This window comes from Acomys minous (assembly GCF_964271855.1).
Source record: "Acomys minous genome assembly, chromosome: 2".
NCBI classification, from domain to species: domain Eukaryota; kingdom Metazoa; phylum Chordata; class Mammalia; order Rodentia; family Muridae; genus Acomys; species Acomys minous.
This window is the reverse complement of record NC_140484.1, coordinates 136,693,529-136,711,450: the sequence shown is the minus strand read 5'-3', so window position 1 is coordinate 136,711,450 and position 17,922 is coordinate 136,693,529. Positions and strand designations below refer to the sequence as shown.

The 17,922-nt window shown below is 42.5% G+C and overlaps 2 protein-coding genes across 3 annotated transcripts; both read right to left on the bottom strand.

The window, feature by feature from the left end:
- Positions 1-35: 35 nt before the first annotated feature.
- On the bottom strand, positions 36-7,355 carry LOC311580779 (uncharacterized protein C11orf42). Of its 2 annotated transcripts, none has more exons than XM_084752479.1 (3): positions 3,653-7,355; positions 578-1,469; positions 36-271 (listed from the first exon to the last, which is right to left on the bottom strand). In XM_084752479.1, the coding sequence occupies exons 1-3, from the start codon at positions 3,722-3,724 to the stop codon at positions 117-119; spliced, it is 1,119 nt and encodes a 372-aa protein (XP_084608605.1). In that variant the 5' UTR covers positions 3,725-7,355; the 3' UTR covers positions 36-116. The 2 variants fall into 2 exon arrangements, with proteins under 2 accessions (XP_084608605.1, XP_084608606.1); XM_084752480.1 differs by having other exon boundaries at positions 96-372; positions 632-1,469; positions 3,653-7,350.
- Positions 7,356-7,477: 122 nt separating this feature from the next.
- On the bottom strand, positions 7,478-10,860 carry OR52W1 (olfactory receptor family 52 subfamily W member 1). The gene has a single exon (XM_084752503.1). It carries the CDS (start codon positions 9,271-9,273, stop codon positions 8,218-8,220), a length of 1,056 nt encoding a protein of 351 aa, XP_084608629.1. The 5' UTR covers positions 9,274-10,860; the 3' UTR covers positions 7,478-8,217.
- Between the last annotated feature and the right edge of the window lie 7,062 nt (positions 10,861-17,922).

Below are 17,922 nucleotides of genomic sequence, written 5' to 3'. Positions count from 1 at the left end.
CAGGGCCATTTTCTCTTTGGTGATAACACTGATGATAGGGTTTCAAGATAGTCCCTTTACTGTTAGAAGGTGAGAGGACTTGATGATTAGCGGGGAATGGAGACTTTTTCTCGACCTTAGAGGGAAGAAGCACACAGGCCTAGGGTAGTTTGGGGGTGCAGCAGCTGATGTTTATTGGGGACCAGTATCCCTATGGCAGATCTTAGGGGCCTTGCCCCCTGCATCTCTTGCCTCAGCTTTATTCGTCGCTGTCGAACTCCGAGGACAGACCCTGCAGCAGGGGCAGGGACATGGAGTGCCGGTCGGGGTCCCCGGGGCCCCCACCCTGGGCTCCTGGTGGGGGGTTGCGGGGACTGAAGAGCCAGTTCTCTGCTAGGGTTAGGGATAGTCACAGCTTGACTCATGCCCTGGTCTTCCTCCCTAGTCCCTCCCTCTGATTTTCTTTGCTGCCCACCCTCCCGCCCCCTTACCGGGGCTGTGCTTCCACCTCACCCTCCCTTGGCTCCCTCAGTCTTTCATGAGGGTCCAATACAAACTCCAGGCTGCTGAACCCATTCCTGGGATGTATTGCCTGTACCTGCTCCCTCCAGTGGTATTTCCCATTCCTCATCTTCATTTCCCCCAGCAGTACCTGAAAGCACATAGGGGCCCCTCCGAAACGGGTTTCGACCCTTATAGGAGAATCTGGTGGGTCTGCCTTCTGGCCCTTCTTGGGGAGGTGGTGTAGGTGGGGCTAGGACAGGTGGAGCTGGGACAAGTGGAGCTGGGACAGGTGGAGGTACATCATCAGCAACTTCAGGGTTATCAGCAGGTAATGATACAGATATGGGGGCCAGAGTTGATATGATGCTAAGGCTAGGTCTAACCCAGTTGGCCCCTTGGGGCAGTGGATCTTTGGTCAGAGACTTCTGTGGTCCCAGTACACCCTTGGGCTGCAGTGAAAACTTGAGGCAGGAAAAAGCAATAGGTAGTGACCGCTGTATCCGGAGCAGCTGGGGCTCATGGGCTGTAGGCAGCAGCCCTAGCTGTAGCCAGGTGCAGGAGAAGACCTGGTAGATGACGTAGATGCTGTGGGTGCTTCGGAGCCAGGGAAGATTCTGTTGTAGGCTCACTTGTCCTGGTGGTAGCAGAAAGAAGGCAACCTTCTTGCGCAGACCTCCCATATGTAGGCGGATCCGACAGGGCTGTCCATCCAGCATTCGCATTTCTTCATAGGCTATCTCGGCCCGGCCATTTGGTGAGTATTCTCGAGTGCAGTGGGCAAAGACACGCTCAGACCCTGTCTGATCTAGAAGATTTGGTAGTAGCCCTACTGATTTCAGTGCCCTTCGGCCCTGCCGACCTGGCAGAGTCAGGCGCGTGTGGGCTGGACGGGACTGTTTCACCAGCACGCCCAGTAGATCATAGCAGGCTGCATCCGACAGGAAAGGTACTGCCACTACATTGGACCCAAAACGCTCCTCGATGACCTGCAGGTGGCCAGTTTATAAGTCAGGGGCTGAGTTAAGGTCAGAGAGTACTTGTGTTGTCTAAATCGACCTTCCCACCATTGCTCACTGTTCAAGTACATTGCTACAGTACACACAGATCCACATTTCTTATTTCCAAGTTCCCTTCTGTAGTAAAACCTGAGTGTCTCATTTTGTGCCAAATTATGGTCTAAACTTGGATACATGAAATAATGGGACTTTGTTTTTATCCTAATGTAGCTTGGGCTAATGGAGGGGACAAAAATGTGAACAGCAATTAGTTAAGTAAAATAATAGCAGGATGTGACAAGGACAAGTGATTTAACAGCCTTGGTCTTTGATAGAAAGATGATCAAAGAATTTTCTAGGTGGCAATATTTGAGCTTTGGAGGAATTAACAGGTTGGGCAGTAGTCATTCCTGACAGAAGGGACAGCCAGGGAAAAATCTCTGAACTTGTAAATCATGCACAATTAGGAACACCTAACTTCATATTGCTTGCATTTACGGTAGGAAGAGGAAAGGCACACAGGAACAAGGATATGGAAAGTCATGAGTGTATATTTTTCATAAGTGACTGCTGTTTTATTTGGGCGAATGGGAAGCCACTTGTAGGTCCTGAGTAGGAATATGGGACCAAGGGGAAAAAAAAGCTGATTTTTTAATACATCAGGAAAGAGAAATAACTTAAGACAGCAATAATTGCAAGCAAAACACGATTTTAGTTGCTGAACTACATGATAAGAAATAGTTGAGGTCACAGAATTGGTAGAACTTGGTCTCTTCATGAGTGTGGAAAAAAGGAATCTTCAAAGATCATGCCTAGGTGATGAGTTATATGAGTAATATTAGTGAACTAGGTACACAAATGTAGGCTTATAATGCCTTTGATGGATGGGGAGAGGAGGGGCTGTCAGTTTCCTCTTACATGCTTTATGCCCTAGCTGTGAAGATAGTGTGTTCTCTCTCTCTCTCTCTCTCTCTCTCTCTCTCTCTCTCTCTCTCTCTCTCTCTCTCTGTGTGTGTGTGTGTGTGTGTGTGCGCGCGCGTGCTTGTGTGTGATGCCTAATCTTTGTACTGTTCCAGTATCTTTTTAGGGTTTCCTGTTTCTGAGATTTGTCCTTATTTCTTGTTTTTCTTTGAGTTACATGTGTTTGGTGACTAGTTCTAGAGAGTACCTGGGAACCCTATAAGATCCTCCGTAGTATTAGTAACTTAGCCGTTATAATTTTGACCCATTCAAAGTTTCATTGGCTGAGCCTTCTAGCTCTCAGTTAATGCTAGAGAGCAAGGCCACACAAAAGTTCCATGGGATCTACCTTTTATCCCCCAGGTCCCATATATCTATGCTCCTACACTGAATTCACCCAATGACCCTGAAGCTGCTCTTCTCTTATTTTGTAACATAATGCAGTTTTTGAAGTGTTGCCCTGTATGTAGTATTAAAAGAAAGAAATCAGGACATTCAAAGGTGCCCTGTTCTGCTTGAATTTGCTGCGTTTATCCTGTGTATCTCTGCCCTGAGTTACTCACTGAGATAATATAAGGAGAGTTTTCTTTTTTCTTTTCTATAGTAGAAGACCTCATTTATGTTTACTGTAATTTTAGCAGGTCGAGTGTAGGTAGAGACTTCAGTACTGTTGAAACCAAGTATTCCTAACCTTGTGGAAATCCTTTGTTCTCAGTTCTGCCTCCCTTGTTTCTGTGGTGAACGTATTCCCAAGTAATGGGAGTTAATGCTGTTAAGGTTGCTTCAAGTGTGCTTGATGCCTCTCCAATAGGTTGGTTTAAAATTGGAAATATACAGCTGGGTGTGGTGGTGCATGCCTTTAATCCCAGCACTCAGGAGGCAGAGGCAGGTGGATCACTGTGAGTTCGAGGCCAGTCTGGTCTAGAAAGTGAGTCCAGGACAGCCAAGGCTACACAGAGAAGCCCTGCCTCAAGAAACAAACAGACAAACAAACAAACAAAAATCGGAAATACACATTTTTTTTTTCTTTCATGGATTTTGGTGTTTGTTTTAAATTAATTGCTGTTCATTCACCCATCATTCACTCATTTAAGTGCTTGTTTTGTGGCTTTTATATGTCAGTTGCCACTGCTAGTATTGTCTAAGATTCCTCATCTAAGACCCAGCCTGGTCACACTTTGCCACTTCCTCTTTAGCCTCCTTACTTTACCTACCTTATCCTTGATGAGGGCCCAAGTGGCATCTGCTTCATCCAGTGTTAGCAGGTGGGGGGTACTGACCAACATGGTGGGGAGAGGGAGGGGTTGGGCAAGGTATGGCTGCTGCAGGAACCCCCAAGCTGCCCAGGGAGGTAAGGCCCACCTACCTTGGCCTGTGACCTACTTCAGCATGAGGTCATAGAGGTTCTGCTAGGTGACAGAGCCTTGGATACAGAAAGCACAGTAACTCTACTAGCTTCATTACAGCTCGTGGCTCACAACACCTATAAAATTTTATTTCCTTTCCCCATTTCTTTCGTTCTATTACTCTTTGCCCTTTTATTTTTCCCTCTAATCCTATCCTGTCCTTGAACAGCACAAACATGCTCTCCTCTTTCCTCTTTTTCTTTCTTCTATACAGTCTTGCCTCATGGTCTCATGGTCTAATGCCTCAACCTAGACTGGTCATTCTATTCCTTTGGGGGAGGAAAATGCAACACATTCTTCCTGCTTCAGTCTTTCCTTATCTGCAGATCTTGGTTTGACTTGAAGGAAACAGGGTAAGACCACTCTCTTTTTGGCTGCTTTACTAGAGTACCTGCCATCTAGTCAGCTATAGATTACTTCACTGATGTTTCATTGGGTTCAGGAAGGACATGGAAGTATAGATCAAGACTTACACTGAGAAACAAATACATAAACAAGAACAGTGTCAACAACAACAAAACCCTAGGGATTATTAACCTATAAATTACCTGAGAGATTTAAAGATTACTAATACCTGTCTATTTAATTCATCTAGGGTATGCTTGAGAATCCTAACTTGTAAAAGCTCCTAGGTGGAAGCCAGTTATTAATGAGTGGGTTATAAACGCAGTAGAAAGCAGGTGTGTGTAGGAGGGTGTAAGGTTGGCAATGGCAGTGTGGCGAGTAAGATCTAAATGGGATTATGTTTCCTTAGTAACTGGCAAGCGTTTTCAGGAATCCAGAATTACCCAGGTAAACAGGAAGATTTTCTTATGTTCCATTCCTGTTGTAGGCTGGCTTGTGTATAGTCGTTTTCTCCCCCACTCCAGTTATTACTCTTCTTCTCCCTTGTGTCTTTGTCCAGATATCTCACCTAGTATTTTGCTGGAGAAGAATGACTCTTCAAAAGAAATCACTTTAGAGCTTTTTAGTAATCATTATCCCACTCCATACCTTGTCTGTACTATTGCTGAGGTCCCCTGGAGGTCCCCAGGAGGTGTCCTGTTGCAGGGTGACATAGAGGGAAGTGCTACCTGAAAAGCTGGCTATCACTGAGCCAGCTTCAGGTGGTATGTGTCATACAGAGGGGTACTGCCATGACGGGAAAGTGTTATCAGGAAACCTTTCTGGATGGGAAGGCACATCTCCTCAGACAGTACTAATATACAGGTGCCAGGTCTTTGAGCAAACGGTTGACAGTAGGCTTGGTCCTGTTTCCTGGAGAGGAGTTAATGCCAGATATTTGTTACCGTGCTAGGCTGTGTGTCCAATATTGAATGTATTATCTTAGATGATCCTTTTAGGAATCTCTTGTTTTTGTTTTGTGTTTGTTTTTGAGACAGGGCTTCACTGTGTAGTCCAGAATGGGCCTGAACTCATTATGCAGCTGTAAACTGGCTGGACCTCACAGCAATCTTCTTGTCTCAGCCTTCTGAATGCTGGGATTACGGTGTGTACCACTGTGCCCAGCTTCTTCTCTGGAGTAGGTATTTTTTTCATTTTATAGTGAAGGAAAGGTTCAGGAAAATTAATTAGCCAGCAACATACAGGGAGTAGTTAACAATAGATCTAGGGGTCTAGCTCTTATAATTGGACAGTAGTAGCTCCTTTTGGTATTGTTGCACTGCTCGCTTCAGTATGTAATGAGAGAAATACATGTGGCTTAGTGAGAAGGAAGTGGGCAAGATGGAAGAGAAGCCACAACAGTCCATGTGAGAAACCTCAGGTTTCTTAAGACAGCTGAAACCAACTTTCTTCTTTTTTTGTGCCTATTTGGCAAGCCCCTCACACAATACCATTTTTGGTATTAGGGCTCTAATTTTTAATGTTTATGGGTGTTTTGCCTACTTGTATGTCTGTATATAATGTGTGTGTGCCTGATGCAACTTGGGGCCAGAAGAGGACGTCAGATTCCTTTGGCTTTAAACATCAGCATTCCTTTCAGTTAAATATGTGAACATTTAAACTAAAGGCTATAAATAGGATCATAATGGTTGGGGTTAGGGTTTGGGCCAAAGTTATGGAAAAATGTTTCTACAGAGATTATTTATTTTGAAAGTATAGGTGATGGGCTGTGGGCATATAGTTAATTCTCAGGTTATTATGAAGAATGAAGATATGCTGGTAAAGCTTTCTGAACATATAATGTGGTAGGTATGTATGAAACACCAACAAAACACAAATGCGTTAGATTTTTGCTTGAAGAAAAAAGCGTTCTCAGCACACAGCTTTGGAACAAGCAACCTTGGGAGAACTGTGCACAGCTAAGAGTTGAAGGTGCCTTATCTTCCCGTGATGGGATGGTAACAGACTCATTGCTCATGTACATTGATTACACATGATTTCCCTTTCCATGTATCAGAGGGGAAAATGGTGTGTGTGTATGTATGTGTGACATGGGATTATCACCCAGGAATTCCTTTATATTTCTTATAATAATGTAATAAATATCCTACTGCCATACAAATTTGTTTATATCTCAGTTATTTTTTTCAGAATAGATCACTCAAAGGGAAATCGCTTAAGAAAAGGATCTTAGCTGTTGATCCATCAGAGTCAGTATGTCTTTGTGTATGCACACGTGCACGGAGGAGCCAGAGTTGAAGTTGGGTGTCTCCCTCTATCACTCTCCACCTTATCTTTTGATACAGTCTCTCGCTGAACTTGGAGCTCACTGATTGGCCAAGGGGCTCCAGGGATCTACCTGATTGTCCTTGGTCCTCCTTTTCAGTACTGGACTTAGAGACTTGCACCTGGCTTTTATGTGGATGCAGAGAATCTAAATCGAGGTTGTCATGCTTGCACTCAAGGAGTTTTTCCTCTAAGCCATCTCTTCCAGCTCCAGGATTAGTATTTTGTTAGTTTTCCACTAAATCATTTTGTGGAGGGCTTTAAACTTAGAACGGGCATGAAAAGATTGGTTTTGAGAATGACTGAACTCATAACAGATCAGGGTTCTCACTTGTGAGTCATGACCCCTTTGGCAAACTTCTTATCTCCAAAGATATTTACATTACGATTCATAACAGTAGCAAAATTACAGTTCTGAAGTAGCAACAGATATAATTTTGTGGTTGGGAGCATTTATAACAAGAGGAACTGTATTAAAGGGTAGCAGTATTAGGAAGGCCGAGAACCACTTTACTCAGTCAAATTTAGAGTGATCTTAACTTGAAATCATGCAGACATTTTGACAGACCTCTTCCTTGTTTATAGGGCTCTAATGAGACCCCATTTGGCCCTGGAGATGACAAATGTCCTTCAGTTCTGGAGCTATCTCTGTGTGGTGTCCCATGGTGCTTGGTCCAGTCCTATGAGCAACTGGGTTGGGTTGTTGTTGCTTCAGGTATCCATAACTACACCAAGGCAGTGGCTTTTACTTTAATTTTCTTTGACCTTACAACTGTGACTTCCTGCCTATTATACGTTATTCCTTCCATTGTCCAGCCTTAACTGAAAATAAATTAGCCCACTGGGCAGCAACCATGCTGCTTCCTGTTGAGTATCTCTGGACAGCTGCTGCAGCAGCATATTCCCATTTCATCATATTGTACCACTATCTAGTGGTATCATAATGCATCACTATCTAGCTAGTGACATCGAGCAAGACAGAAAAGGGTGCTGATGGGGATTTCATTGGGGGAATTTGACATTCTTGGATGAGGGCACACAAAAGGTCAGGTTGACAAGTGATCATAATGACTTGACCTTGGAGATATCAGCTTTATTTTTTACTTAGACCCTTTACTCCCAAAGTCTCAGACCCAGAGACTTGTTGTTGGGGTCTTTGTTGGAACTGAAGGAAGACGAAGTAGTGATTACACACAAGACCAAGATAATTCTTTGGTGGGGAGTGTCTTAAGTGCCACATTCTGGCTTAATCAGCACTATAGGGCACATTTCTCAAAGTTTATATAACAACCTTTAGACCAGGCTGGAAATAGAATCTGGCTCCAGGTACAGAGGGCTGCAACTCCAGACAAGTACTTACACATTTAAGAAGCATAGCTCTGGGTTAAAATGGGGTCAGGGCAGGAAAGGGACTTTCTCACTTAGACTAGATCTTAGGATCTCAACTAGTTCTCCATCTTATTATTATCCCTGCATGGTAATGTGCAGCCCCTGCTTTTGCCTTCTTTCAAGCAAGACATAAGGCTGGATAGGCCAAAGTCTACAGATGCCAACGGTATACACACTTAGGACTTAACAGCTAATTACCTTTTGAGTCATCACAGCTTTATGCACATATAGGACAAAGAATGTAACCCACACTCCCAGACTTGAGAGTTTGCTCCAAGGGAATTCCTCTACCCTCTTTACCCAAGAGTTGTCCATTAAAACTGCTTTTTTCTGAATCTGAACATTTCTAAGAATCGGTCCCTTATCTGCTTGGTGCGGACTCCATAGATGAGGGGATTGAGGGCAGGTGGCAGCAGCAAATAGATGTTGGACAAAAGGATATGCACTGGCTTTGGAACAGTGTGACGACCAAAGCGGTGTGTGAGGAAGGAGAAGAGACCAGGCACATAGAAGGCCAGGATGACACAGATATGAGAACTACATGTACCAAAGGCCTTTGTCCGGGCTTCCCAGGTAGGTAGCTGAAGCACAGCATGGGCAATAAGCCCATAAGACCCAGCAATACCCAGAATATCTACACCAGACACAGCCAGTGAAAGTGCTAGTCCATACAAGTTGTTAACCCATGTGTCACCCACCACCAGCTCTACGACTGCCATGTGTGCACAATAGGCATGGTGTATGATCTTGGCACGGAAGTGCTCAAACCGTGCCACCAGCAGAGGAAAAGGCACCACAACAGCCACAACTTTCAACGTTAGTGCCAAGACCGCATAGCCCACTCGGGCTTTAGTAACTAAGATAGAGTAGTGTAGTGGACGCCCTACTGCCACAGCACGATCACAAGCCATGGCCAAAAGCACACCAGATTCCATAGCAGTCAGTGCATGTACAAAAAACATCTGGCTTAGGCAGACAGTATATTGTACAGGTTGAGGTCCAAGCCACAGCACAGCCAGCAACCCTGGGGCTATAGATGTGGCTAAGCCCAGGTCGGTAACTGCCAGTGTGGCCAGGAGTAGAAACATGGGCTGGTGCAGGGTAGAGTCTATTCGGATCACTGTCAGAAGTGTTGCATTGCACAGTAGGGCCAGCAGATACATAGGCCCAAACACTAGTGTCAGCCAGGCCTGGCCATCTCCCAACCCTGGGATGCCAGTCAATATGAAGAAAGCTGGGCATTGGAAGGTGGAGTTGGACTGTGGAGTTTCTGCCATCCTGTAAGGATGAAGTTTGGGTCTCGTCGTTTCTGGTGGGGGAAGGACAAGAGGAGGAGAGATTCTAGGGATGTCACAGTGGCACAAGTCCATCTGTGGACTAGCAAAGGGCCTGGAATATTACAGGACCATAATCTTTGCTTGGGATAGGGGCTGGATGGATAATTATGGAGAATCCTTTGCTCCTAGTTATGAGTGTCATAAGGAGAGCAGAGGTAGAAATGAAGGGTTAAGGAAGTGGGTGATGAGGTGACTTAAATAGTGAAGAGTCCTCCCGTGTGAGGTCATCTGAGGAGGTAGAGCTAAGGTGACTGCTTTCTCCCTCAGAGTCCAAGGACAGCCAGCCTCTGTGTTTGGGGAGAAAACTAGTGACCAGATTATCTCATCTTGACTATATTTTTGAGAGGGACATTGAAACTCAATGTTTTTGATTCTGTAGTAGGGCTAGACACCGTGATTTTAAGTGTTTACTTGAATAGTCGAGGTACCAATACAATAGGAAGCGAGGAGGCAGGAAAGAAAGACTAGGGGAAATTATAATGGGGCACAAGTAGGATTTGGAGTGAAGCTGGGAGCCTGGGATGACAGGAGGAAATTCGGTAGGCTCAAGGGATGCTTACATATTCTGGATGTGGTGCTGAAGTTGTAATCTTGAACATCAGGTGGAGAGGGAGCATTGGAGAGAGAGAGAGAGATGGCAGCAAAGAAAGAAACCTTTCTTCTTGGTATCCTTTCATTCTTCTGGATTCAGAGGTGGGTTCCACTAGAGTTGTATTCCTGGAATGCCTCAGAGGAATGGTAGGAATCCCAGAGTACCAACTATATGAAAAATCACCTCTGATGCAGTAGGCAGGTCGAGTAGATGGAGTCCCTCCAAGAAGCTTAAATGCTGAGTGAAGACAAAACTAGCGGAAGATTTGACCAGGGAGTGCCCCTGAACGCTGAGTGCTGGCAGTCTTTTTACCTTGACCAGTGCCTCTTGGGGCCTTTAATGAGCTGTTCTACCTGCGTCCCTCAGGGCCCTTATCCCTCCCACCTGTGCCATATGAACTCTTTTTTTTTTTTCCGCACGGTATCCTTCAGTGATCACAGACTTGTTAGCCTCAAAGCCTAGGGTGACAAGTACACCTGTTACTGAAGTTTAGGAGTTAGGTATCCATGGAAAAGAGAAAGTGTTGTTCACCATCTACCAGAAGATCACTGAGTGCTGCTGTAGAGAAGCATCCTTAAAATGACCACACTATGCACAAGACACAGTGAAAACTGGTGGGGTTATTGGGAAAATGGAATTAAGGAATAGCACCCCAAAATATCAGTGACACATCAAAACGGTAGGAGTGGGGACCAGGGAGATATCTCATTGGATAAAGTATGTGCCACACAAGTATGGAGACGACTTTGGATCCGTAGCACCTATATAAAAGCTCAGTGGATGTGGTGACGTACCTGTAATCCCAGCAATTAGGAAACAGACAGGGGTTCCCTGGTAAAAGTCAGTTAGAGTATATCTAGGCCAGCAAGAGACCCTGCCTCCATAAATAAATGGGGAGCATTTATTTGTCAGCCTCTGGCCTTTACACGCACGCGCGCGCGCACACACACACACACACACACACACACGTGTGCGCACGCGCAAACAAAAATAAGCAACAGGATTGTCTTGGGCATTATGTAGTTAGAAAGTATACAAACACTACAATAAATCTGGCAGTTTATCTTGTGAAAAAAAAAAACCTTGAGTTTCATAGAAAGGCTTGTCAGAATTGGGTTGAAAGTCATAGTAAGCTGAAGTAGCTGACAGATGTTTGAAAGAGTACATGCTGAGTTTTCCTGCTCAGCCAGGATCATCTGGGTGAAAGTCTCCATATCTAGTCTCTAAAATGCAGAATCACGGATAAGTGTGTGTTTCCTGGTAGTCAGTTGTGTTTGAATGAATTTGCATTTCAAAACCAGCACTGTTCAGAACTGACTGAACCTTGTTTGTTCCTGGTCCTTTGGCACATGGGGGAAGATGTAGTGGCTCTAACAAGACCTGCTGCCTTCCAGGAGTTTTTACTCTCATGTGCCCAAAGGTATACAGGGTTGTTAGAGGGCTACTATAGCAGTTAGTTGCACTAACCAAGGTCAGTACTTGATACAATGGCCACACACAGAAAAAGAAACGTCTTATTCTCCCTGGAGGTGTCCGAAAATCTCTGCATCAGTGGTAACAGCCCCATTGTGTTTCCTTCATGCATGTACTGATGTAAGCCCTCACCTCTCAATCTTTCCTTTGTTTTACCGAACAACAACAACAACAACAACAATAACAACAACAACAACAGAAAATAACCCAAGGCACAAGATGAAATAATCCGCCAATAGTCACAGTCAATAGCAAAGTTAATACACAGCTCAAATAGTTTTGGCTTTAGTGTACTTGCCCTTAGCCACCACTAAGTTCTTCTGTTGAAATTTAGCACATAGGTAGAAATTTAATATAATGGCTAGGGACAATGGCTATGTTTTCCTTGGACAAATAATTCAGTAGGCTTTCATTTTGGGGGATGGTCCCAGTTTGGTACAATTAGTAGGCAGTGAGTGGTGATTGTTTGAGAGTGGAGGGGAATGCTCAGGAGCTAGGAACTGTACACAAACTTGAGACAGGAGATACTTAGAATAGAATAAACATCACAATGCAATATCTCAATTGAAACCAGATAGTGGGGTAGAGAAATCACCATTTGAATGAACAAGGGTAAACTGTACATAGTCCACGAGAACATTATGCCAACAAGATTCAGAGATTTTTGGGCCGTACATCAGAGATGGCTCATAAGATAAACCATAGACCTCTTAGATCCAACAAATCTAGAAATGAAGAAATTGATTTCTTGGTAACCTGCTAATTTTGAATTTACAAGATGCATCAGACTTGTTTTTAGAAAATTTCTGTGTTGTATCCTAGACACTAGGTCATATTTATAGAAGTTCTCTGAGTGCACATTGGGGCCACCTGACTTAAGAGGGTGATTTGATGGGGCTGGAAGAGATGGCTCAGCGGTTAAGGGCACTGACTGCTCTTCCAGAGGTCCTGAGTTCAATTCCCACAACCACATGGCAGCTCACGACCCCCTATAATGTGATATGATGCTCTCTTCTGGCCTGCAGGGGCACGTGCAGCAGAGCACTGTGTACATAATAATAAATAAATCTTTTTTAAAAAAAGGAGATTTGAGAATATCCCTATGATCTTATAGGACTAATATGGCAGAGCCTGCCTCCCATAGGAGGATGCGAGACCTAGGTTTGTGGGTAGTGGCGTGAGAAGTGTTGAGAGCACAAAGGCTCTTGTGTTCACAGCAGTAGGGAAACAAGGGATGTTAAACATACTGGGTTGTCTTTTCAAAGGAAAAAAAAATGTATTATTACCTGTTTTCTGCCCAGAGGCAAACTACCTATCACTGAGCTGTATTTCTACTCTCTTAATTTTTTTTTCTTGAGATATGAACTCAGTAATTTACCCAACTAGTACTGGAACTCAGTAAATAAACCAGACTGTTCTCAGACTAATGGTTCCTCCTCCTCCTCTTCTCTTATTCTTCTCTCTTCTTTTCTCCTCCTTTTCCACCTTCTCCTCCTCTTTCCCTTCCTCCTCCTCTTTCTCTTTTCTATTCTTCTTTCCTCCTCGTTCTCCTCCTCGTCATCAATCTTCCTCCTCCTTCTGTTCCTCCTCCTCCTCCTCCCCCTGTTCCTCCCCCCTCCTCCTCCTCCTTGTTTTTTGAGACAGGGTTTCTCTGGCTGTCGTTCTGGCCATTCTGGAACTCTCTCTGTAGACCAGGCTAGCCTTAAACCCACAGAGACCCACCTGCCTCTGCCTACCAAGCACTTTATCTGTTCTCCCTACATATTTGTTCTTCCTCTGCAACAGAATTGCTCTTTTTAACCATAGAATTCTGGGACTGACATCGTTGTTGACGGGGCCTGCCTCCCGTAGTTACTAACACTATCCTGTATGCTGATTACACTGTCTTTTAGTTCACACTATATCTGTGAGACTGGATCAGGGCACCGAGGAACCCCTCTAACATACAGAATATTTTTTTTTCTTTCCAGGAAAGGCATAGAAGAGGTTGTTGTTGTTGTTGTTGTTGTTGTTATTATTATTATTATTATTATTAATTATTTTATTTATACTATACTAGCTGAAGACATAGGCCTGTACTGGGTGTTTCTTTCAAAGATTTTCTTATAGAAGATGTGAGTTCTTGTAAATGTTCTCTAGCTTTTAGAAGAAGGCTCCTGAAGTGACTTCCTTTGTTGGAATTCAGCTGAAACCAACAAGAAATTTCTTCCCATGCAGACATGGTGGCTCATGCCTGTAATCCTAGCACTTGGGAGGTGGAAGCAGGGGGTTGCTATTAGTTTAAGGCTAACCTGGACTGCAGAGTGAGACTATTTCAAACTACAAACAAAATTTCTCTGAGGTACTGTACAGTACTTTTATTGTTCCTACCAGGATTCCCTTCCCTCTGAACTCACACTGTGTGGGTGACTCATAAACAGGAAAAGTTAGATGTAGAATTCATCAGATATTATTAAGAATTCATTATATATATTGAGCACAGTACTGTAGATGGATAAATAATTTTATTTTGTTTATTAGGGGAATGTATATTTATACTCTCAATTCATATGTTGTTGCAACCTCCACTGTGCTATTTGTTGATGTGGCTTTGGAAGGTAATTAAGCTTAGCTGAGACCATAAGATCCTCTGAAAGAAATTAGCATCCTTACAAGAATGGGGAAAATGAGCTTATTTTCTCCCTATCTTTTCACATCTTCTGTGGGGCCCAGGGAGAAGGCAGCTAACTGACTCTAAATCAGGGGCAGAGCTCCCACAAGGAGCCTCCTCAACAGGCTCCTTGATTTTGGACTTCTCAGTCTGCAGAAATGTGAGATAGAAACGTTGTTTAAGTCACATAACCTGTCATACTTTATCACTGCAGCCTGGATGTACTAACACAACACTCAACACCATCGAGGCCATCTCAGCAGGACCTTGGCCCTCTGAGTCCTCCCTGTCACCACTGGCACGTGTCCTTTTTAAAAAATGTCTCACGCCTTCTGGAATATTGTAGTGGTCTCATTACTGATCTTCTTGTCTCTAGTATGTTTTTTGTATTTTACTTTTAAAAAAATCGTGCTTTTATCTTAGAAGTAGCCAACATATAAAAGTACAAAGAGTGAGAATATGCACAAGCATTAATGAGCTCAAATTTGTAAATTGTTAATGTTTTATCCCACTTGCTTTTAGCTATTTTTAATACAGGCAATAAAAATTAAAGATACTAAAGTCTCTTTTATCCCTTATGATGTCCTGTTCTCTCATGTTAAAGTAATTACAATGAATTTCTAATGTTTTTCTTAGTTGGTGCTTTTGTATGCTTACATGAAGTAATTCTATTATATGTAGAAATTATGTTTTTAAGTTCTTATTATATAGGTAAGCAGATTTTTATCACCCTTTTAAATTGCTATATAGTTTTATAGCCTATGATTATATCAAATATGTATTTTAAAATATATTTAAAATTGCTTCTGGCTATTTTGCTATGTATACTATTATTGACAACTTTGTGCACATCTTCTGTATGAATGGAGATGTGAAAATTTTGTATGTCTTTCTCTAGAGCATATATCTTCCTGTGGATTGTAGATTATAAGATACGCATATTTCTTCTTTAGCACAGTATGGTAAAATTGTTCTAATTTGGCTTTTCCATAGCAACTTTATTCAAGATCTTTTTTTAAAAAAACACCATTGACAACTTTATATTATTAGACTGATCTTTTTATAACTATAATTAATAATATTATTTTGTTTTACTGTACATTTTACATGTATTTATTGGTTATTTAGGACTTCTCTGCTGTAAATTCCCCAGTCATTTCTAGCGAGCTCTTTTCCTTCCTGTGTAAGTATGTAGATGGCTGTAAGTGTTCTTGACAGCAACTCGTCATTTTGCATTAGGAACATAACCTTCCAGGCTCTTGCCTTCTAGTTTTGTTTATGGTCTCATATGTCTTGTAGGAAATTTGAATTTTAATAAAAACATGTCTAAGACATATGCTTTTTGTATATGGTTTATTATGTGCTTTCCTCCCCTGAGGTTGTAAAGACACTGCCATTCACTGAAGTGCACAGATTCAACAACTCTCAAGTCATATGAGTTAGCAAACACTTTCTACAAATCAGGTGTAGGCTAAGCATTGTGCGTATATCTTTTTAGTGTGGAGTTACATGCTGTTATTTCTAATTACGTATGATATAATTGACGAGTGGGTATCTTAATCATAACAACCAAACACCTAATGAATCTGAATTTGAATTCAGGTCAGTATGAGTCCAGAATGGATTCTCTTAATGACCGCATGTTTCAGGGTTATATGGGTTTAATAAAACAAATCAGCTTGGGTCTCATCATGTGTTCCTGGAGTAATTTCATTTCTCCTCAGCTTGCACTTCCTCTCCTCAGAACAACACCTATTTAAGATTTGAAGGAGCAGCCCCAAGTGCTTTGTTTGCCATCAGTTGGCAAACGAATGGCCTTTCTTCTATCCTCTGTGTTGACTTGATTGTCCTCACATCCACTCAAATTATCTTTTAGAGAACTGTCTTCATTATGGCTTCTGTCTATGAGACACCGCACTTTCTGTCTAAACCCTGGGGTCGCTCTTTGGAATTTGATGATGTTATGCAGTTTCCCCTGTTGAAGTCACACAAATGTGTCTTCCAGATTTTCTAAAAATTCATTTAGTGACCACCACCCCTTATTAACCCCTCTCCTTGAGTACTGAGCAGTGTTAGCTATTCCGTGGACCTGGCTGTGCTGAAAGCATAGTTGTTGGTGCTGAGTGAGATTCATTGAAAAATGCCTTTTTCTCCATTTTCACCTTACTCAAACACTTATCTTTTTCAGTCTGCTTTTTCCATTTCCGTGTTGCCCAGCTAGTCCTGTGTGTGCCAAGCTGTCCTCCATTTCTGTGGGGGGGGTACAGAGTCCCAGAGCTGTGTGGTAGCTGTGGAGCTTGAGCACAGACAGTCCTTGAGTCCCTCGGAGTTACCTTCCTCAGACTGCTGATTGCTTTTTTGTTCAGTCTTTTGTCACAAAACCTTCCCACTTCCTTTCCTCTTGAGGCCTTCATCACAGGAAGGCCCATGAAAATAAGGATTGCATTTGTCTCATTTTAAAACCTTTTGTTACTTGACCATAACTGTATTCAGGCTGTCTTGTCACATTCACGCCACCAACAGTGTTTCTTTTTGTTTTTCTAGGCTGTTTGCTTTTTATAAACCATCCAACTATATTTAAAAATATTGTTTATTAATTTTCTTTACTTAAAACAAGTTTCACAAGTACTTATTAAATAAAAATAAGGACATGTAGAGGCTGAATTAACAATAACTTCTTTCCATCTTGTCCTCTGTGCCGAAGGTGTTTTGTTAACATCTCACACCGTTCTGTTCCTCATTCAGTGACTACTAATGCCTGCTGTCTTTAGGCCAGGTACAACTCTTATGTGCCTGACAACAAGAACACATTACAGACCATCTTCAGGCCAATAGATAGGACTTTTATTTTATTTTACTTTTGAGGGAAGCTTTTTTACTTTATTTTAAAGAGAAGACGTCCTCACATGGTCAGTAAATACAAGACTGATCTTGATCATTTTGCTTTTCCTATGAGTTACTGCTGCTCAAACAGCCAGTGAGAATTGTCTCAGTTCATGTCTTAAAGTCCTTCCATACTCACTTGGGTACACATTTGTACATACATACCTTTATTCGTATGTTCAAAGATTTTTAAAATGTGCACATTTGTCATAAAATCATGATGAAGAGTATTTTGTTCATCATGAAAATAAGAAGCTCAGCAACAAGAACCCCGGAAGCCACCAGACTCTATGGTAATCTCTCCTGCATCGTCATATTCTTGCAATAAGTCTGGTGAAACTGCCTTTCTAAACCAGAAGAGGAAGAATCATGAAGGAAGTAGACCTTGTTCATCTTGCAAAGGAAATATAAGGAGGATCTTTACCCCAAAGTGCACAAACGTTTGTTACTTTATTACCAGTAATGCTCTAATGAATGACGCAAATTTTGTCGTTGAGTCAATATCATTGACTTCTTTTTAAAAAAGGTTTATTAGGGGGCTGGAGAGATGGCTCAGAGGTTAACAGCACTGTATGCTCTTCCAAAGGTCCTGAGTTCAATTCCTAGTAACCACACGGTAGCTCACAACCATCTGCAATGAGATCCGGTGCCCTCTTCTGGCATGCAGGTGTTTGTTATATGGAGGCAGAACACTGAATATATAGTAAATACATTTTTAAAAGGTTTATTAATTTTTAAATTTATGTTTGCCCGTACATGTATATACAGAATCCAGAAGAGAGCATTGGATCCCCCGGAACTGGAGTTACAGACATCTGTGAGCCTCCATGTGGATGCTGGGAATCAAACCCAGGTTCTCTGCAAGAGCAGTAAATGCCCTTAATTGCTGAACCTTCTCTCCACCCCCCCCCCAATTTCTGTTCTTAATGATATAATATTTTGCTTATGTTTACTTCTATTAATTTTTAAAAGTAGTTCTCATAATGGTACACAGTTTAGTTTTTCATTTTACTCCTAGCTTTCTCGGATTGGGAACTTGGATTGCTGATCTGGGACCTTTCCTTTTCTCATGTAGGTGTGTGGT